At 37.9% G+C, this 23,253-nt stretch overlaps 1 protein-coding gene across 3 annotated transcripts in view; it reads right to left on the reverse strand.

The window, feature by feature from the left end:
• The window catches only part of CSTPP1 (centriolar satellite-associated tubulin polyglutamylase complex regulator 1), a 159,134-nt gene extending 136,870 nt beyond the window's left edge, over positions 1 to 22,264 (reverse strand). Inside the window, exon 1 of one of the 3 annotated variants that reach the window (XM_033119515.1) lies at positions 22,044 to 22,264. In XM_033119515.1, coding sequence (XP_032975406.1) covers positions 22,044 to 22,122 — 79 coding nt within the window. In that variant the 5' untranslated portion in view covers positions 22,123 to 22,264. The remainder of the gene's footprint in view (positions 1 to 22,043) is intronic. The other 2 variants (XM_033119514.1, XM_033119518.1) reach the window with 2 other exon arrangements.
• Positions 22,265 to 23,253: the final 989 nt, after the last annotated feature.

The following is a 23,253-nucleotide window of genomic DNA, read 5'->3' on the forward strand; positions in this document are numbered from 1 at the left end:
GCTCAAATCACTTTACATCTCCCAATGGAGATACTCTCTTTGATTGCTTCCCTAATTCCTCCAAGCTCCAGTGATCTCCTTTTTTCCTGAACTCCTATTACTTATTACACAGCACTTGAGTGCATACTGACTTAAGTGTCCCACTTGTTTCATCTGTTAGTATCCTCAACTAAGTTACAACTGAAAACATTCCTTTTATTGCTTAATAATTATTTAATACCTAAGCACTGTCCTTGTCCCCGAGGAGTTTACCATCTACTGAAGAAGCAGACATACAAATTAAGTGTTACAATAAGTATGATAAAGAAGGAGGTGTGTGAAAAGTGTATAGAGAAAGAGTGCCTATGTCTGCCTGGCTGAAAGAGTTTCAATGGAGACACATTTAAGTTGAGAAGGGATGTGAAAGAATTTGCCAGGTAGACAAGCGGAGGGAGGCTATTCAGTACAGACATACCAGCACACGCAGAAGTGTGAAGAGGTGAAAAGCATGGTAAATCTGGAAAGCTACAAACAGTTCAGTATTGCTAGGGAATAAGGCTGGACATCATCACTGTCATAAAGGGTCTTATCGGACAACAGATTTTGGAAAACCACTGAAGGATTTTGAGCAAGAGAGTGACCATCAGATTGCTGTATCTGAAAGAGCATTCTGACAACACTGTGGAAAAAGTATTGGACTGGAAGGAGAAAAATTAGAAGTACAGATACAAGTAAAGTAGTTGATGAAATAGTCCAGGTCAGAGATAATAAAGGAGTGCATTAATAAGGCAGCAATGGGAGCAACAGATCAAAACAAAAGAAAAATCAATGAAAGTCAGTAGTTGATTGGATATGAGAGGCAAAGGATGGGAGGAAATATACGATGATTGCTGGATACCTTTCTTGGGCATTTGGATGATAGCTCTCTATTCAATAAGACCAAATGAAGGAGGAAGGGTCTGTATTCTATCCCTCACGTATCTTCTGCAGTATTAAGCACAGTGCTGAGCACACACGTAGTCATACTGTTGGCCAACTGATTGATTTGAAAAAAGACCACAGATCCTTTTGCTTAATGACCTCAAAGTTGGCATCAATCACATGTACTGACACCATTAAAGAATTCCTGGACACAGGATCACTGAAGGGGACTAATTTATCCAGAAAACAAAATGAAATAGGCAGTGCATATATGAATGTGAGGGGTGTGGTGTGTGTGTGTGTGTGCATGTGCGTGCGTGCACACGCACGTGCACACACATGTGTCAGGGAGGGGAGGGGAGGGAAGTTTAAAACAAACATCAATACATTTATATAATGCTGTGGCAAAGACTGCTAGTTGCCAACCTCAGCAATCTCTGCCTCCTTACAAATATACTCCAATTTTCACCTGGGCTCATGTCTATTGGCATAAAGATCCTACTTCTCAGCTTCTCTTGCAGCTAGGCTTCAGTCATATGATTAAGTTATAAAATATAACCACTTTCTTCTAGAAAGCACTTAAATAAGCCGTCTCTTATTAACCCCAGGGGATAATAGAGAGCTCCTTCAGTCCTCACAGATCATGAGGTAAAAGATAGAATCTATGGTTAGGACATTGGAGGAAAAAGAAGGCAGAGTCCCTGATCACACCTTGGAAAATACCATAGCAGCCGTGGACTGCCTATCTTCAGACTTCTTTTCCACTAAAGAGAAATAATCTTCTAACTTTTTAAAAGCATGCTATTTTAGGTTTTTCTGTAATATGCAGACAAACCTAATGTCAATATAAAGCACCTATATATTTTCCCAACAAAATAAATGAAGGGATCAAACTAATATGCCAACCAAAACGCTCACTGGCCTATTCACTGAGGTAGGTGCATGCTAGGATAGGACAGAGCGCTTCCAGACACTATCTGAGCATTTAAAGAGATAATACTGCTAACTTCACTGCTTACCATTGTTGTAAATGTCTTAATGACTTTCATAACTTGAACAATAGTTTACTAAATACTTTCACATACATTATCTCATTGAACCTTGCAACCAACCTGGGAGTCAGATAAGGCTGAGGATAATATCTCCATTTTTATAAGTGAAGAAATTGCCCAAGGTCATACAACTCCTAAGTGGAAAGGCAAAAACTTGAACTTGAACTTTAACTTCACGAATAGAAATATTTTCCACTGAATCATAGAATTAGAAAAATTCTTAGAGAAATTTAGAAAGTTTAAAATGACTATGATTAATACTAATAAATTGATATAAAGATAAACATCATGATTGCAAAGTAGACTATAAATCAACGTCTTGGTATTTCACAGAACTTACATAAAGATGTTTTAAAATTAATTTTTCTATTTACCAACTGAGGAAACATTCTGTTCAGTTTTAGATCTGATGACAGCACCACTTCCTACTCAGATCCTGCATTTTGCACTAGAGAGGAAAATGAATAAATGAGGGGTAGCACATGAAGTAAGAGGTAACAAAGTAGTAGAACTTCTAATGGCCACTGCTCTTTGGACAATCTAGGTCAGAGTCTATCCAGTTCCACCTGTTGGTGGTACAAGACACTTCTGTAATTGATTCCAGAAATCTTTTTTTTTTAAGCAAAAGTAATTTGTTGAATAAAGATCTACTCTATAGGCAGAGCAGAGGTTGCCTCTGAGCAAGAGACAATCAGATTCTCAAAAATCTTTCTTCCGAAAACTCAGAAGGCTCAAATAATCTGACTCATCAGGGAGAGATGAACTGACCTCCAGTCCAGGTCTTAAACAGTGAATCGATCCCAGCCTTGCAATGCCATCCCACGGACAGGGACCCAGGCTCAACAGCCTAATCAAGAGGGTCTCATTGTGGGAGACCTGGTTTCTAATCCTTGTTCTGTAGATGACTCCGAGGGACATTATGCAAGGTATTTCATGTCCCAACTTAATTTCTTCAGTAGGTCATGGGCGAAAGGAGACTTGACTCTCCAGAAAGACTGATGAAGCTGAAGTGAATTTTTGCTTTTATTAATATAATGTTTAATATAAATAGCATGGAGAATGAAATCACCACATTCTCTTCTACTTCTCTGAATTTACACTTTGTCTTTCCAAATAACCCAGTAGAAAGCCTCGTTAATGGCCCTAGTGTAAGGAAAATGTTAAACTGAGAAGAATTTGAATGGTGCTAGAGAAAGAAGATCAAAGAAACTTGACTTTCATTTTCTTGAGATTGTAAAAAGCATGGAGCTGATAGCAATCTTATTAGCTCATCTAGTTTAATATATTTTAAGTTAAAAGATCAGTATTATTATTGCATTTTAAAACATTACATACATTAAATACAGAATTCCTTTATCTTAAAATAGCAAGAATTTACATATCTCTGTGGTCCCTTCTCATCTTCATTATGTATACACCAATTTATATTGGAGTTCTACTTTTTAAAAGTTCTCCTTTCATTCCTCCATGCTTTTTCACATACACATACACACACACACACACACACACACAAACAGTCTTCTCAGGAATTATTTAGTGATATAATATTCCACTGTATTTATCTGTCTCAGTTTGGCTCTGGATTATTTCCAGTTTTTTTAAAAAAAACAATGTGGCTATAAATATTTTTATACAAACAATTTATTTTCTCTTTTGAGTTACTTCCATGGATACATTCCCAGAAGTAGGGCCTTAGGATCAAAAGATATGCTCATTTTTATGGCTCTTGTTATGTATTGCCAAATTGCTCTCCAGAAAAACGGTAACACCTTCAAGAAAAGGAAACCAATTCCTTTGTAGACATACAAATATAAAACTTCTTAACTAACTCAAAAATGTCTCAATTTGCAAAGCTTAAATTATTGGTGAACCTGAATACAGTATTTACTTAGGTTATCTTTCCTCTTATGTGGAGTTTAAATGTTAATTGTAAAAGCAACACATGAATGTAATAGAACAATACAGAAAGGTATAAAGTAAAAAGTGAGGCTTCCTCACTTGTAAGCTTTCTCTTAATTCAATTTTCCAGAGTATTCACTGTTAACAGATTGTTCTACATCCTTCCAGAGCTTTTTCTATGTGTGATCATACATATATTTGCAAATGTTCACTAACTTGTTTTTATACAAAAATATAATCACACTATACGTATTCTGCAACTTATTTTTCCACTTAATACTTTCTATTCTTTTTAATGGCTGCATAGAGACATTGTAGAAATACCATAATTTATTAACCATTTCCTTATTGATGGGCATGCAGATTGACTCTAATTTTTCACTTTTACAAAGAATATTGCACATGAACAAACTCTTAAGTCATTTCTTTGACAACTTGTCTTAAAGAGGCTTGCCACTGTGACATAAATTGGTACCATTTAATTTCTGTACATGTCGTGCATTACCTTTTATTTATCATATTCTGTCGTGTCCAGCGCAACATGGCAGTGAGAGAACGAGAAGGGGTGGCGAAGGGTTAAGAAAGAAACAGAAATCAAGAAGTTTTGAAACAGGGGCCAAGGGTCTCAGAGCCCTAGAAAGGACTGAGAGCCCCGAATCGGGCCACCTTGTGGCTTTTATTGATGCACATACAAGGAAATAGCATTGTTTTTACTACGGTCTGTGAGTCTCATACACCATACCAGAAAACTGGTTCAAACCAATCACCCTTGCCTGTCGAAAGTCCCATGATGTATAAATAATTATTGTTTGTACCTCCCCAGGGGACAAAACCTTTATGTTGAAAACTTACTGACATGAAGAACTGATGTTATCACTTCCCAAGCAGGTTGTGGGAAGGAATACAGCCACAGAGGCAGAAGCTCTCCTTAGACGGGGGAAGGTGGGGAGCTGTGCCCACCTCTATCAACCCCGTGAATTCTCCTGGTGGTCCCCACACGACTGTGCCTGTCTTAAGTTGTTCCTTTCTTGAGGAATCTTACCCGTCCTTGGCTAGCCAGCCATCCTTTGGAGCCAAACAAGGAGATGGCATAAAGGTGAAGCAATGTCCCTGAAAGGATTAGTCTCACAGACTCTTCTTTCTTTTTAGGGGTGGGTATGAGGGGACAGACAGGCATGCTGCTGTGTGACAACAATATTCATCATGATTTTCCCTATCTTGTCACTTTTCTTTTATCTTTGTTATTTGTCCTACAGAAATTTAAAAAACAAATTCTATCTACACATCTATCTGCCCTCAAATATCTACTATTGGTTTATGTCATAAAATTATCTCAGGGGTAAGTATACTTTATTATTTTCTTGTAGTTATAAAAGTATTTTAACATTTTTATTTGACTAGAATCAATTTCACCATATGGTATGAGGTGTGAATATAAATTTATTCTTCTTATTCCTTCCAATCATCTCAACTAATGATTTTTTTCACTCTTCTGTTACACTTAGCTTGTCACAAACTAAATGGATCTGTGCTTTAGCATCTATTTCTGGGATCTCAATTCTATTTTACTTGCTTATTTTTAAGTTAAAAACTAACTACCATGCATTTTTAAAAACGTTCTATTTAAGTATAATAATATACAGAAAAATGTGAATTTGCACTTGTAATCAACACCCTAGAAAACCTCCTACAGCCTCCTTCCAGCTGTCGTCACCCCCAAAGGTAAATACATTGATTAATTTTTCCTGTTTTTGAGATATATAGGAAATCATATGGTATGCAGTCTTTTGTGTTTGGCTTCTTTCATTCAACATCATGTTTGTGAGGTTCATCCATATAGCTGTGAGTAGTTGTTCATTAATTCTCAATGCAGCATAACACTTCAGTGTTGAGTATACCATAATTTATCAATTCCCTTGTCAATGGCAAGAACTATTTATATGAAATGTCCAGAATAAGCAAATCCATAGACAGAAAGTAGGTTAGTGCTTGTCAGGGGATGGGGGTAAGGGGAAGTGGAAGTGACTGTTAATTGTTATGAGGTTTCTTTAGGGGATGATGAAAATGTTCTGGAATTGGTGGTTGCAAAATCTTGTGAATAGACTGAACTGTATACTTTTAAAGGGTGAATTTTAAGGTATGTTAATTATATCTCAATAAAAAAAGACACAGACTCAAAGTGTTGAGGATGGCAGCAGACAAGAGATATTAAGAAAATTTTGGAAGATGGAAATTAGACAAACAAGTAATAACTATTATAGTAGACTAAAAGAAGCTAAAAAATTAAATGTCTATATTAAGGAAAGATGACAAGAAGCAAGCCCACACTTTTACATAATACCAGAAAGATTTAGGAACTGTAGATACAAGTACTTCTGAAGACATGAGTATAAATAAAGGTAAAAACAGAAGGTTGGTGCTATGGACTCAATGCTTGTATCTCTCCAAATTCGTATGTTGAAGCTCTAACCCACAGTATGGCTGTACGTGGAATAAGGAAGTAGTTAAGGTTAAACAAGGTCAGAGAGTGGGGCCCTGATCCAATAGGATTAATGTCCTTATAGGAGGCACTAGAGAGATCACACACACACGTACACACTGAGAAAGGCCCTGTGAATACACAGTGTGAAGGCGACTGTCTACAAGCCAGAAACTGAACCCTGCTCGACCTTGATCTTGAACTTTGCAGCCTCTAGGACTGTGAGAAAATAAATTTTTGTTGTTTGAACCACACAGCCTGTGATCTTTTGTTGTGGCAGCCCAAGATAATTAATATAGTTGGGTGAAAAGTCTACAATTAGAAGCAGTTATTATTTCTAGGTTCTCTCCCTAACCTTGTGCAGCAAAGTTAATACCCTTCCTCTACCTAGATATAACATTAAAGGTTTATTCTCTATTAAGAGGCTGAATTATTAGGACTTTGAACTTAGGAACATCAAGAACAGCTGAAGGTAAAGGTACCCTACTAAAAACAGGATGATTACATCAACGCCTACATACTTCACAAAACAACAACAAAACAAAAAATACTACAAATAATATTATCAGGAAGGCAAGGTAAAATCTCTATTCATGAATTCAGAAAACAAAAAATAAATGAATAGAAATTTAAAATGTAATAATAAATATTTTTAGAATTCAACAAGATTGAAAAGGTCAAAGATATTCACAGAACATACAACCAAAAAATATGGAAAAGAGAAAGATAAGAAAGTTAGAGCATGAATTCATAAGATCCAATGTCTGAGTAACAACAATTCCAGAGACAGACAAGAGAAATATCAAACATGTAAATCCGGAAAACTTCTCAGAACCAAGAGATATGAATTTCCACATTGAAAGGATATCAAGACAATGAAAGAAGATCCACACCAATGGATATCTTCATGATAGATCACAAATCAGAATGGCTTTAGATTTTTCAACAGCAACATGGAAAGCTAAAAGATAAGGGAGAGATGCCTTAACAATTCTAAGGGAAAAATGATCTCCAACATAGAATTTTATACCTATATAAACTATCAATCAAGCATAACAGTAGTATACAAACATTTTCAGGGACACAATATCCCTCAAATTTTATTTTGTATGCAATTTTTCTCTGAAACCTACTAGAGGATGTAATTTAACCAAAAATAAAAAAAGGAAAAAGAAAAACATAGGCTTTAGGAAATATGGAATATAACTTGAGAGAGACAAGAAATATCCCTGATAAGGATAAAGGATTTAAAGAGCAACCAGGCTCTTTATACTGAAGAAAATAAATTGAAACTTAGAGAATACCTGATGTGTTTACATGAATTGAGAGAAGACTGACCTTTTGGTTGGAGAATTTAAAGATAAATTAGAGACAAATTCATAAAAAACTAACCACACAAAAGACAAGGCAATTATTAACTCCAAAAAAAGAAAAAAACTATGTAACCAAAAATTATAATTTTATCAGAAGGCAAGGAAGAAGGTAAATTAGGGGGTATAAAGTACTAAATCTATCATAGGAAGTCATTAGATAATATCTAAAACTAAAAACACAAGAAGAGCAGTTTAAGGATGTTATTTAAAAATATGCAGCAAAATATCAAAAGAAACGGTAAAAAAAAATGGAAAGTAGTTTCCTGTAAGGAGTAGAACTTGAGATGAGAAGTTTGTGGTGTATGGTACTGCTGTGTTTTCTTAAAACTCTTATAGATCTATTTGATAAAATTCGTAGCTAATAAAAATAAACTTCAATTTAAAATTTTTTGTGTTATTTGGATCTTTCCTCTCCTTACCCATTTATTTGTGACATCTTGTTTTCCTAAAAGTTTTTCAATTGTTTCATCTAATTATTACTTTGCAATACTTTTTTTTCTTTTGCCAATTTCCATAGTCAACTTTGCTCCTGTTAATGTTTTTTGTTGCCTCTTTTTTCAATGGATTTATTTATGCATCGTTACTTCAAATGTCTTAATGCTGCTCAGAATTCTTGTACTTGTGCCTAGTAAGCTATCTTTCCTGCAGCAACTACTACAAACTTTCTTTGCTCTCCCAATCCTTTTGCTTCTGTTTCCCTAAGTCTAAGGAGATAACCTTTTTACTTCAAAGAGAAAGAAAAGGTGGTCAAGTAAAGAACATCAACTTTCAGCTCCATTTCTAAGTTTAACTCTGTCCTTCACCATTCTTACTTTCCCTGTTACTCAAATACAATTATTCCTTGTAGAGTCAGGGTTTTTCCTCTTTCTTTTTTATTGAGATATAATTAATATGTAATATTATATTAGTTTTGACTTAATATTTAAATTATAATGAATTAATATTTATATATTGAGAAATGATCACTACAATAAGTCTAGTTAACATCTATCACCACACAAAGTTACAAACATTTTTTTCCTTGTGATAATTTTTAAGATCTACTCTGTTAGCAACTTTCAAATATACCATACAGTATTATTGACTAAACTCAACATGCTGTATGTTGTATCCCCAGGATTTATTTATTCTATAACTGGAAATTTGTACCTTTTTCCCACTTTCACCCATTTCACCCCCGTCCCTGCAACAACAAATCTGTTCTCTAGATCTATGATACCTATGAATCCAGTTTCTTTTTTTTTTAGATTCCACTTATGTGTGGGATTATGTTTTTCTCTCACTTACTTCACTTAGCATAATGCCCTGAAGGTCTATCCATGTTGTCGCAAATAGCAGGATTTCCTTCTTTTTTATTGCAGAGTACTATCCTTGTAGAGTCATTTTAAGACCCTCTTAGGATCTGATTTCTTGCTTGGGAATTTCTGTTAATTGAGAAAAATCTTACCTATAAATTGCTTTCAAATATAATAAAATGTTTGTCCATAAAAGCGACCTTATAATTTAGGTTTTACAAATACCTAATTAAACATTTATCCATATTTTAGTGTCAATAAATTTCTTTTTAGATCTCAAATATTTTCAAAGCTCTCAGAAGAGATTATAAATTAGGCACAGTGCCTATAATGCCTAATGGATAAACACAGCCCTGACTCACACCTCCAGAACCATCTTGCTCCTCTGCCCCTGATCCCAGAATTCCCTCCCACCTCTTCTGAAAACGGATTCCATCAGTTTAACCATCCTTTCCTTCTTCTGGATTTTCCCTCTCTCCCTCTACAATGACTCCCGTTCCTTTAGCTTATAAACATACTCAAGTCTCTCCCATCTAGAAAATTAAAAACCACAAACTCTCTCAACTCTTGCTATCTGCCCCCTCAATCAACCAAACTTCTGGAATCAACCAAACTTCTGGAAACCAATCTGGCCGACCTATTGTCTTTCCTTGTTCTCCTAAATCTCTTAGCAATCACTCTCAGTCTAGGAAAATAGCTATCTTTATTATTGTAAAACTAACTCTCTGGAGACAAGATTTAGGTTCCTCCGATGGGTCTCTACTAACTCCCAATCAAAATAAAACTCTTATCTGGCAGCAAAGTAACCCCCAACACCCAGCAACTAACATAATTATAAATAACTAAAATCCTAATATTACATGTGCTCACTAAAGCATAGAAAGGGATTATTCTGATTAGTTGGAAATGTTCACAAAGACGTGATACAAGGGACATGACAGGAGACACAGAGTTAAAAAAGAAAAAAGTAATAATTAAAAAGGGAGCAACCAAGCTCAGTGGTAGAAAGAGGCAGAAAAGGAAAGAAGAGGGACTAGGGATGAAATACCTCTGTACTTTCGGAGACAGAGGTAAGGGAGGAAAAGTCACACACCCACCAGTATATCCGTGTTTGTCTATGAGTAGGACAAGCAGCTACCTACCAATACATCTCACCTTGAGTGGGAGAGACGTTTCCACTGTACATACCGTGTTCCCCTGAGAATAAGACCTAACCAGAAAATAAGCCCTAGCATGAGTTTTCAGGATGACATCCCCTAAACATAAGCCTTAATGCGTCTTTTGGACAAATTAATATAACATCCAGTCTTATTTTCAGGGAAACACGGTAAGTATGACAGATTATTGTTTGCACCCCCCAAAATCTATGCTCCTTTTCTTCTTGTACACATGATTGTTTGGTTGGATTTCAATTCCCAGGCTCCTCTGCAATCAGCTGGGGCCTTTTATTAAGTTCTCACTTACGAAATGTGGGCACAAGCGATGTTCGTAATTTCTGCCTGACTTGCTTAAAAGGTGTTTGCCCTGGGATCACTCCTTCTCCTTTTCCTTTATACTGGCTAGAAATGGCTACAGCAGAGGCATCTTCAGAAACCATGATTCAAGTGGCATGGGTGCTCTGCTAGCCTGAAATCCTATGATGGCTCCCTAGAGCAAATCCTGCCTTCCACATACTGGACTTAGGTTAAGTTAGATAGAAATAAAGTTCTCTCTTATATGAACTATTGCCCGGGGGGTGGGGAGAGTGTCTTTTTATAACAGCAGATCAGCCCGTTTCCTGACACCCATCTTCACGAGTATATGTCATAACATATCTACAGTACAATATAATAAAGGATGTCTTAAAAAAATGAAACCACATCATCAAGAAAATGTTAAATTATGTTCTACATATTATACGAAATAATCTAGGGAATATATCACATATTCTATAGAAATTTCTGTTCAAATAGCAATTTCTGACACTTCCTCCTTATTGAACTCAATAGGAAAGAAGGTCCATAGAAATAACAGAACCGAAAAGAAAGCAAAGCATCTAACCAGACAGGCTTCCGAGTCAGATAAACTTCATTCAAGCTTCACCTCCACATCTACTAGCTCTGTGACCCTGGGCAAGTTACAGAACCTTAATCTCTGTTTCCTCATGGAAATGTGGGCATCAGTCTGGTGTCTACCTCACAGGTCTCTCTTGGGGGCTGAGGAGAGTGCGGTCCAGCTCAAGTCCTCCTGAAGATGAGAATGACTCCAGCTGGCATACCAAGAGCATCTAGTTGACTACACTTCTCACTTAGGACAGCATTTGGGGGGCTGTACTTAGAAGTTGGAATATTACCTCTGTATAACAAAAAGTAAGAGAAATGATCTCAGCCTACGGGTTTGGAATCGAAATGAAATAGTGTTTCCCACTTTACATCACCTAATAGAAAATAAAATCTGGGAAGTGAAATTACCCAAATGCCACATACTGGGCAACAAAAGGAATTCTGAACCTGTAAAATTACCTGAGGGGATTTCTCGGGTTTTGTTGCCTAAAATCTTATGATAATACCAACAGAAATGGAAGAAGAGATGTCAGTGATAATTTTGTCATTTAAAAATATAAATTATTTTCTGGTGTACCTTCTCTAAAGATAACAACCAAAGCTCTTTTTATTACTTGGCTGAGTTTAAGAACTTTCCAGCTGATGAGCCAATGTCAGGTCCTTCAACAATAGTGATTTTCTCTTAACCACTAGGAAATGTGATAAGAAAAAGTTCACAATGTGAGACAAATCAACCACTTCTTTTCCTTAAGTCTGTTTCTCCTTTAGAAATATGAGATCAAAAATAAATATTTACTGGAAGAGCAAAGGTCAAAACAGTCCCTATGTCCAGACATGGCAACAAAGATTAACAAGACTCCAAAAGCTATTTGTAGGCATAACCTTGAAGAGAAAAAAGGCAGGGTCATTCTCCCTGAAGATCTAACCTACCTATTTTCTTCTAACTATACAGTCACCATTCTCTCCCATGTTAACCCTTGAAGACAAGGCAAAAGATTGACTGCACTAAACATATAAGACTTTATAAGTTAATCATGTGTCTAAACATCAGGTTTGGTGGTTTTTGGATTATCTAGAAAGATGATCAATTTTAGGTCTCATTAGTTTACTTTAAAACACTTGACTATGTTCATTAATTCATCCTCTTAACCCCTTGTGAGGTAGCTTTTATCAACTCCATTGGCTGGGGAAGTTTGATCACAGAGAAGAATAATAGTATTATCTATTTACAAAACACCTTCCTTATAAAGATCTCCACATGTTTATCTTTTCAATCTACAAACATTCCTGTGAGGTAGGTGGCAATATTACCTTTTCCTTCTTAAAGGTGAAATGTGAGGGCTCAAGGAGCTTAATGACTTACTCACACGGTAGGCTGTATTTTATCCACTAACTAGAACATAACTGCTTGGGATTAACACCATGGACTCAAGTCTGAACTGCACATACTTCAACAGTGTCAAGCTCCCACTTTTCTTTATAGCCATCTTTCAACGTATCACATTCCAAAACGGATTGGGGTCAGGCTTGTTGTTTAAGCTCATGTGCTCATTGTTTATAAAGCTTATTATCATTTCTCTAAATTGAACTATTTCAACTATTTCAGTTTTGTCTAGATGCCCGAAAGCTACATTATTTTTTGTTTACTGTCTGTGCACTGGCATTGTAAATGATGTCATCAGGAACGTACAAAACTCTTAGACAAAGCTGTAAGGCCGATAAAAGCAAACTGCTTGGGGAAGATTTCTCCTTCTCCTCCTTCTCCTCCTTCTCTTTCTTCTTCTTCTTCTTTTTTTTGAAGTAGGCATCACACAAAAAGATGACTCATTAAACCCAAAAGAGGTGACTATGCCAGTGCGGGCTTCTTATGCAGCCCTCCACAAAGAGCCTGAGTGGCAGCATCAGGCCTCCTCTTCTATGCATTTTCCTCCAGGCAGAATGTGCATTTGTGTGGCTACATACACAATTATAATCTCCCCTGAAAGGCAATTCCTTCCATATGACAGGCTGAACAGTGGCCTGAGCGCTCGCCTCATGTTGCCTGTGCAGTTAACATGCTGACATACCAGACACATTTAATCTCTCCTTTCTGAAAAACTAAGATGGGACAGAAGAACTGAAGCTAGAAAGAACTCTACAGAGAGAAAGGAGGCCAGCCCAAGCGTCCAAACTTACTTCTCAATGGGCCGAGCGTCTTTGTGTGTTGCCTACTTACGTGTCAATTTGCAGGACTTTGGGGCATGAGAACCATGGAGCAGAGTGGTTCTGGCAGCCTCTCCATTTGACAAGCAAAGCCAGAGACATGTGGCCTTTAGTCACATTCAAAAGTGTCATTGTCTCAAACATGCCTATTTTAAAATACATAATTTTCCCATTTAGAGCATGTTGTATGTAAGTTGGCCACGGGAGTTCTGCCACATGATTTCAGAAAAAAGAAAAAGAAAACAAGGCCCTCGTACAGTCCTACCGCTGCCACATACCTCTGTTTACTGGGGGCCAGTGAGGCTATCCCAGGTGAGAGAAGTCTGAATTTAACAAACACCTGATATGAAGGCCTGGGGCACAAACAGATTTCTGTCTGAGATTACAGAAACTGAAAGCTTGTGTTTTATCACAATTACCTGTAATCTCAGGGCCAGATAATAGTATTAACAAGACCTTGAGCTACACAATAGGACAGCTGGAAAAAGGCTCTTACTCTCTCCAAAGAATAGTGCTTTTAAAAAGCTAATTCAATGAAGAAAAAGAAAGGGCTCTGGAAAGTGCCTTCTCAAACAATATTTACTTTTACTGGGTTCCTGCTAATCAAACAAAACTTAGGCAAAAGCTTTTATGAAAAATACTTTTGATGATTTCAGCAGTAATTGCTTTGTTTAAAAAAAAAGGTGCTTAAGAGAAAACATAGCTAATGGGATCAGTAATTTGGTAAATTCAGATGTGTTTGGGAAAATCCCTTCTTTCTTTGATAAATCATTAAAATTCTGCTCAGATAAATGTGTTTTGACTTGAAATTCCAATCATAGAATGAGCTATTTCCTAAGGCCGTTAAGGAAGTGGTACAAGGGTGATCCCAACACAGAGGACCCAGGGATTCGTTTGTAAGAGTAATTCCAGCCTTAATGAAAGCATATTTCTCTGCCCAACGAAAGAACGGCATCTCATGGAAATGCCCTCAACTTGTATAAGATTTCTTTCTTTTTTAAAGTACCATTTTAAAAAATGGATTAAATATTATCATTGGGTAACCGAAACATAGGAACTATGGTGTTAACCAAGAAACTAACCTTAGATGTAATCAAAGTTTAAAGCCAAAAGGATCTAGGGCAGATTTGAATCAATCATCCTTTTTTTTCATCCATGGAAAAGAGGCAAAAAAAAAAAAGCCTAGCGTCTCTCACATGGTAGGAATTCAATAACTATTTGTTGAACTGAATTCCTTTCTCCCATTTAAAAGAAAATTTATCCTGCTACTTAAAGCAGACCACTCACTTAACAATTCAGCACTTAACTTGGGCCAAGCAGTGTGCTAGATTTTTGGTGATACTAAGAGAATAAGCCTACCCTTACGGTTTCCTCTAGTAAGAAACATACAATAACTGAGTATACAAATAGATAAACAAGATAAGTCTGATAACTGCTCAGAAGGATATAAACAGGATGATGAACTAGAGATAAACTAATGGATCATTTGTCTCTTCTGATCCACTACTATCACTTTTTAAATTTTAATTACCTACTCAGCCTCCTAAGATTACTCAATTAGGAAACAGGGTATTTGTGCAAGTAAAAGTGATCCCCAGCTTTTGGACAGCATTTGGAGGAAAGATTTTAATATTACCTGAATATATAAATGATAAGCAAGATCAAAAATTTACAGAACTATTTTAAAACCCTGAAGAACCTGCAATTTAGTTACCTTGGAGAAATGAGGGTGAGTGAGGGTCGGGGATAACATGCCTTAGAACTCACTTGCTCTTTTTTTTCAACAAAAGGATATTTATTACACTTATTAAATAGCTTACAGACTCCTTGAAAAGGTGGAAGAAACAGAGTCTAGGCTGAACTTCCGGAACTCCCAAAGGCACATCCCAGAACTGGCCACCCAGGGACCTGCAGCCCCTGCCATGACTGAGAAGCTGCTGGCCAAACTGGGAAAGCACCAACACAGCTGCATACGCACAGTTCACCCACTCTACAAGGGCACTTATTACACTGTCACTTTGTGTTACAGTCATTTCTGAATATGTCCCATCAACCCATCTATGGTATAAGCTGCCTGAGGGAGGGACACTTTTATACTCATATTCATTCCTTGCATTATATAGAGAAAGGGAAGAAAAGAAGGAAAGGAGGGAGGGAGGAAGGAAGGAATGAAGGAAAGATGGAATAGGAAGGAAAGGAAAAAAGAAGAAAGGAAAGAGATGATTTTGTGAATATGTTCATTACTATTTTAAAGTGACCAGTTTTGTAGATTATAAACCTAGTTTCCAAAGGAAGTCAGCATAACATCTATATCTTATTTCACTTCTTTTCTGCAACAACCCAAGCATGTTAAAGTCTAAAGAGGGCGGCCGGATGGCTCAGTGGGTTAGAATACAAGCTCTGAACAACAGGGTTGCTGGTTCGATTCCCACACGGGCCAGTGAGCTGCGCCCTCCACAACTACATTGAAGGACAACAAGTTGGAGCTGATGGGCCCTGGAGGAACACACTGTTCCCCAATATTCCCCCATAAATCTTTAAAATAAAGTCCGAAGAGGATTTCTGCTAACTTATTATAATAGTAATGTTTCCTAGCATAGGGTTGGATTTGGAAGGTTCACTAATTATACTCAAAATATCTTTGCTTATCAGGATTCATCCAAAAGCCAAAAAAAAAAAAAGTGTCTGGCAGTAAGACAAGTAAATATCATGTGCATATCAGCAAATACAAAAAAATAAGATTAGTAAGTTCCATGGAAAGAGTCATATATCAGAGCCTTTGCCAAGGCTCAAAGAAAGTGTATGAACCTCATGGCTGAAAGAGATGGTATCAGTGACTGTTGGATGTTGTCTTAGTCCAGGTTCTCTGAGAAGCAGACACCAAGACAGGATCCGACTTGCAAAAGATATACTGAGGGAAACGCCCATGGGAGAAAATGGGGAGAAAGCCGGAGGAGGCTGGGAGAGCTGACAGACCACGATGCAGGGTTGACCCTTGTGAAAAAGAGAGAGAATTGGATTGCAGTATAGTGGGAGTCCTGAAGCCAAAGTCACCGTCAGAGGAGTCACACAGCTCCTAGAAATGATTCTGTGCCATCCGTCATTGGCTGGGAGCAGCCTGTGGGAAGTGCGACCTCAGTGAATAAAATGTTGGATTCAGAGCTGGGGTTAGGAGTCAATTACCCTTTCCTCCCCACAGTAGGAGATCATAAAGGCACATTTTCAAGGCTGCCACATATGTATATCCTATTTTTCTAAAAGTATTGTAATAATAATAGCAGCTAATATTTATTGAGCACCTACCTAGGTGCTCCAAAAGGAAAGATTATCTTACTCATCTTTGTACACCCTCTTTTCACAATGTAGCAGGCAGGCACTGCTCTAAAAGTTTACATGTATGAGGTAAGTACTATTATTACCCACATTTTACAGATAAGGAAACTAAGACACAGAGAGGTTAAGGAACTTCTTCAAGGTCACACAGCTACTCAAAGTAGATTACCGTCAATAAAACTCTATCAAAAGGTTTATTTTTAGAAGTTATCTTCCTCATTGCCTGCCCCTAAAAGATGAGTCCAGTGGCAAGAGGAAACTGGAATTTTACTATTCCCTGATCCATCCTGATTCCTAGGATGCCCCCTCCTGGCAGAAATGTTAAATTAAGCCCTTGGAGCCACCTGAACTTACTCTAGGATCCATGCATAGGTCTATGTAATAGTTGGAGCCTCATTTTTGGAGTTGCTCAAGGTATTTACAGGTTGGAGTTTAAGTATGTAGACTCTGGAGTCAGACTGCTGGATTAGAACTCTGCCTCCCTGATGTACTAACCAGGTATTTCATATCTCTGTGCTGCAGTTTCCTCATCTGGGAAATGGAGATAAAAACTGAAAACTATCTTCATATGCATTAATATATACAAAACACTTAAAATGTTACCTGGCACAAAATAAGTGCTTAATAAATCTTAGTTTTTGTTAGGTGCTCACATTTGGGGTACCCTAAAGTTGGATTATTCTTACTCAATTGAACATATATGTATGTATCAAGTATCTACATTGTGAAAGGCAGGTAGGTATTATACAAGATAAGTAAGATACAATTCCTGTTCTCAGGAAACTTATTTGCAATTAATGAACTGTTCAAAGACTCCATCCTAAGAGAAAAGCAAGGATCACTGCCCTTTACTGGCAATAGGTGTTTGGGTTTGTTTTTACCTTCTTAGTGGAGAGGAAAAAACAGATTATGGAATCTGACAAACCTGGGTTTGAATCCCTGCTTTGCCATCCAACAGCACCTATGTGACTTTGTATAAATCAATTAGCCTTTCTAAGCCTCAGTTTCCTTATTTGTAAAGTGAAATGATATTAATAACTATTAAATGGGACTAATATCTACCTTGTATTGTGAAGATTAAATAAAGCACAGTGCTAATTATATATGAAGTGCTCAAAAACGATTGCTTAAAAAACTATCCAATTTATTATGATTCCTCTAAAAGTATAGCCTCCAAAAGAGAAAGACCATCTCTGATTTACTAGTTACCTATTATGCCAACCCACTACCAACCTTAGTGAAAATAAGCAGTTTCCATGGAAACAGAAGAGGCAACTTGGAGCACGAATAAAAGCATGCACCTCACCAAATTAGGTGGGGTAAAAAATAAACCTCACACCCTTATGCTTATCCTCAGGTCAGCACGTAGGTGGTGTGTTTTGTACACCTGGGACCAGAATAGGCTGCCCTTCGGCTCTAGAGAGCTCTCCACACCCAATCAGATACACAGACACACCTCAGCCTCTGGCAGAAGCTTCCAAGAAGTATTCATAAGGCTGGAAAACTTTCAAGGGTTCTATACTTATTTCACCTCCTTAGCAGACTCTCATCTCTCTATTCAGGCATGAGCATTAACCCAATTTCTATCACTCCATTCTGATGACGAGCATGACCTCATTGAGCTGATTCTGTAATGACCTTAAGATCCTAAGCCATCCCAGGCCATGATTACAGGTTCCTTCCTAATCCACAAAGTCAGAGGGGAATGGATCAGTTTACATGATGAAAGACTGTTTTCTTCACTAATTGTCGAAAAGGCAAATATAAGCCCTAGTTAGCAGGCGGAAAGGGAACTTCATAGATATTAAATAGGTGTCCCTGTAATTTATACCAGAATACTAAAAAGAGGCCCCAGACACACTTTCCAAGGGTTACTCAATTTTGGCTTTTCCGTTTCACTGAATGCTCTGTAATTTTCTTTTCTCTATATGTATTTTCTTCTCTAGGCCTACATACATGACTTTATAATTTTTTTTAAAAAAGGGAAAAAAGAACGCAAAAAAACAAAACCCTCCACAGGTATTTAAAATTTTAAATCAAGAAATATCTATTAAATTAATCTATAGGGAGTGTTTTGTTTTAAGTGTGTTTTTCCAGGTCCCATCAGCTCCAAGTCAAGTAGCTGTTTCGATCTAGTTGTGGAGGCTGCAGCTCACAGTGGCCCAGGTGGGGATTGAACCGGCAACACTTGTCAAGAGCACCGCTCTAACCAACCTAGCTAACTGGCTGCCCCTATAGGGAGTGGTTTCAAATGGTCATTAAATTGAGGGTAAATGCTTCAAAAACAGCATGCCTCTAAAAGAGACCAAATTGTAATGGGCAGGGGTTGTTCTCAACTAAAGATAAATGCACTGAGCAGAGTTGTATGGTTTGATGAAACGTGAGGAAGCCAGTGAGTAGTGAGACCCTGCTTAGGGCACTGTCAATGTCCAGATGGTGACTAGGACAGGGAGTCACGACACTTAAACGCAACAGAGTCTGAAGGAGCACTCGTTCAGGATTCAAACATGGTAGATGGTTGGACAAGGAAGCTTTTTCAATCAATCTGAGAGTTTGATTCTGTTTGTAGATTTATTATCAACATTGCCACTGAATTAGTCTTCCTGAAAAAGCCACTTATAGAAGGACCAAAAACTACTCACCAATGCACCAGTATATTAAATACGCCAAGCTTTTGAGACATATAATTTAAATGGCAAATACCCAAGGAAAGGAACAATGGACTAAGCTTTTCATAGATTCATTGAGTACTGGATAAATAAAATAGGTAAAGTCCTTAGCAAAAGTCTAGGTATTGCTAGACACTGATATTATTACTCATTGGATACAAACTTATCTGTCATATAAGTATGCCCTTTTGGCTGATGAATGGATGTGGTCAATTAATCTCTCTCTCTCTCTCTCTCTATATATGTGTGTGTGTGTGTGTGTGTGTGTGTGTGTATACACATATATATAGGTATGTATATATATATATAAAATATATACCTCTATCTTTATATATAATATATATATATATATATATATATATATATATATATATATAGCTTTCAAAAACCAAACAGCTCTTAAACTTGGCGAAAAGATGCTTAACTTCATGAAAGAAATGCATATTAAAACTACGCTGGAACTATATGTCACTTAGGTTGAAAATATACAAAAGTTTGTTATATTTTGTTGGGAAAGACTATGGAGAAGCAGGCATGCTCTTATATTGTTGGTGGCAGTGTAAAATGGTACAATGCCTAGGAAGGGCAATTTGGCACTATCAATATTTAAAATGCATATACCCCTGACCTGTCAATTCCACTTTGTGCAACTGATCCTTGTAGATATACCAGTAAAGGAACGAAATTACAGGTTACTCAGTGCAGTATTTTTAGTAATAGCAAAAGGCTAAAAACAACATATTGTCTACCAACAGAAAATCGATTAAATAAATTATTTAAATACTATGCAGCTGAAAAATAAAAAGAATGAAAAAGCTCTCTACTGATACAGAAATTACTCTTAGATATAGTAAATGAAAAAAGTATTCACTGTATTGTCCCTTAGGTACATAATAAAATAAACTCTAGAAGGATACACAGGAAACCAGTAATAGTGGTTACTGGTCGGGGCTGAGTATGAATGAGAACTGGCAGGGGACAAGAGGTGAGAGGAGACTTTTCACTATAAACTTCTTTATATTTTTTAATCCAGCTTCCACATTACCAATTCAGAAATTTTAACTAGAATTGTTTGTCATTAAAAAATATGTACAGGGCAGCCGGATGGCTCACTTGGTTAGAGCACAAGCTCTGAACAACAGAGTTGCTGGGTTGATTCCCACATGGACCAGTGGGCTGTGCCCTCCACAACTAGATTGAAAACAATGAGCTGCCACTGAGCTTCCAGAGGGGTGGCCAGATGGCTGAGTTGGTTAGAGCACGAGCTCTCAACAACAAGGTTGCCGGTTCAATTCCCGCATGGGATGGTGGGCTGCACCCCCTGCAACTAAAGATTGAAAACGGCAACTGGACTTGGAGCTGAGCTGCACCCGCCACAACTAGATTGAAGGACGACTTGCAGCTGATGGGCCCTGGAGAAACACACTGTTCCCCAATAAAAATTTTTTTAAAATATGTACAGTACATACATAAAATTGAATATTATTCCATGACAAAAAGAAATCAAGCTAGGAAAAAACATGGAGGGACCTTGAATGTATATTGTTTAATGAAAGAAGCCACTTCTTTCACAATTTATAAAAGGTTACATACTGTCTGACTCCAACTCTGTGACATTTTGGAAAAGTAAAACTTTAAAGACAGTTGAAAGATTAGTGGTTGCGAAATGTTGGGGGTCGGGGTACAGATGAGTAGGTGGAGCACAGATATTTTTAGGGCAGTGAAACTATTCTGCATGATACTATAATGGCAGATACACGACATTATGCAGTTGTTAAAATCCATAGAACCAACAACACAGACAGAATCCTAATGTAAACTAGGGACTTTAGTTAATAATAATGTATCAATATTGGCTCATCAATTGTAACAAATGTATTACACTAATGCCAGATATTAATAATAGGGGAAACTCTGAGGAGGTGGGAGGGAGTACATGTGAATGTTGTGTAATTATCTGCTCGATTTTCTGTGATCTTAAAACAGCTCTAAAAAAAAGTCTATCAATTTTTTTTTTTTTTAAGGAGGGCACAGCTCACAATGGCGCATGCGGCGATCGAACCAGCAACCTTGGTGTTATCAGCACCATTCTCTAACCAACTGAGCTAAACGGCTACCCCAAGGTCTATTAATTTTTAAAAATTTGTGTGCATACATCCTTTTTTTCATCCATTAAAAGTCTTACACACTTAAGACACTCAATAGAGCTACAGCCCTAGTGGACAAGAGCTCAGGTTCTGGAGTGGGCAAATTAGATTCTGATCCTAGCTCTACCATTTTCTAACTATGTGGCCTTATTTATGCAATTTACCTCTTCAGCCTCAGTTTCTCCGAATGCAAAATGGAAAAAAACACAATATTTCCTCCTAGGGCTGTTTTGACGATTCAATAAAGAATACATGTAAAATGCTTAATATAATGCCTAACGAAAAAGAAACGCTCAAAAAGTAGTTGCCGCTATAACAAAATGTTATTCACAGGATGACTGATTTGGCACTTCAGGTTCCAAGGTTACTTCACTACCTGCATATCAATAACATTCCAAAAGGGCCCCAAATTCTCAGCTCCCAGCTAACCCACTTTGGACACAATCCACACTGCCTGAGCTCCCGCTCGTACACTTCAGATATTCTTTACTCCCCAGATGCTGTTTTCCACCTCGCTCGGCCTTACAGGCTCAGGCCCTGGACCGCGTCTCCCTCCCCACCCTCCCCATCTCACCCCGATCCGTTCCCACCCAGACCCCGGCCTAATTCTTCTGCACTTCTTTCCTTCCCCGGGGCTGAAGGAAGCTCCTACCCAGATAATCGTAGTCCGGTAGGGCTAGGCGCTCCGGACTCAGCATCCTTTGACCGGGGTAGCTTCCAAGCTTTAGCATCCCAGCTTCCGGAATCCAGGTCGCCCGCTCTCTCCGTTGCCATGGCACCCACGCAGCGGGAGGAGAGGCAGGGGGAGGAAGGTGTGTCACGCAAACACTCTCCGTATCGCAACGCCAAGCTGGCCACACTAGTTCCGGAAGCGGTCGCTTCGCGGCAGTCGAGGCTTCTTAGGGCCCCTATTGTAAAGGAGTTGGTGTTAGAGGAATTTGAGGTGGAGAGTTCTTTCGAATCCATCATATTTCCCAGTGTCGAAGAATTATTGCCAGCTCTCCATATCTTCGATTTCTGAATTTCATAACTATTCCTGCTTTATACAGCTGTTATCCTAACTCACAATGGCTCCCACCCATAAATTCCCATAAACACTTACTATTCCGTTACCTATTTTTCTCTCTTTATTATTGATTACCTTCAGTTGCTACAAAATGCTTTCACGTGCGTATATCTTGGCTGCTCCGTGAGGCCAGGGAAATGTCTTTTCTGCCCCTAACTAGCCTGGACACACTGAAGGTGCTGATCAAATCCTCTAAGAGTTCATTGACGATCCCTCTCAAATCCCTCTTTATCTTTAGTTCTTCCCTTCACTCCTATCCCTTACTATTGGGTACCCTTCCAAGGTGTCGTTCTTTTTTTCCTACCAAGACACTTCACTTCTTGAGAGGATGGGATACACAAACCAGGACACCTATTGGATTTTTCCCCTCATATGCCAAAATTGCTCACTTCTTTAAGAGGGGAGAACAAGTTCCAAGAAGTCCAGATCCTTCTTTTTGGCTCCCCTCCACTCCCAACAACAGGTTAGAGGTCTGTAGCACTTGTCACAATTGAAACCTATTAGAAAAAGCGATTCTGTTCTCACTTTTTAAGTTAGTCCCTTTGCCCCCGCCCGCCCCCCCAAAAAAAACCAAAACAAGGTGAGGTTTTGAGAAAAGAAAGAAAACAAAAATCATGCTATCAAAGGAATGACTGGGAAACCAGTGGACCACCTACATTGGGAGGAAAAGGGAAGAGGAGGTTCTCTTCTTTGTGTTTTGAGTGGTCTATTCTTAGCCTCCTCCAGCAGGAGCTTCAAAACTCCTAATTCTCCCTTTCCCTTAAAATTGTATATGTCTCGTTTCTAGGCTCCTGTG

The sequence above is a fragment of the Rhinolophus ferrumequinum genome, chromosome 11, assembly GCF_004115265.2.
Source record: "Rhinolophus ferrumequinum isolate MPI-CBG mRhiFer1 chromosome 11, mRhiFer1_v1.p, whole genome shotgun sequence".
NCBI lineage: Eukaryota > Metazoa > Chordata > Mammalia > Chiroptera > Rhinolophidae > Rhinolophus > Rhinolophus ferrumequinum.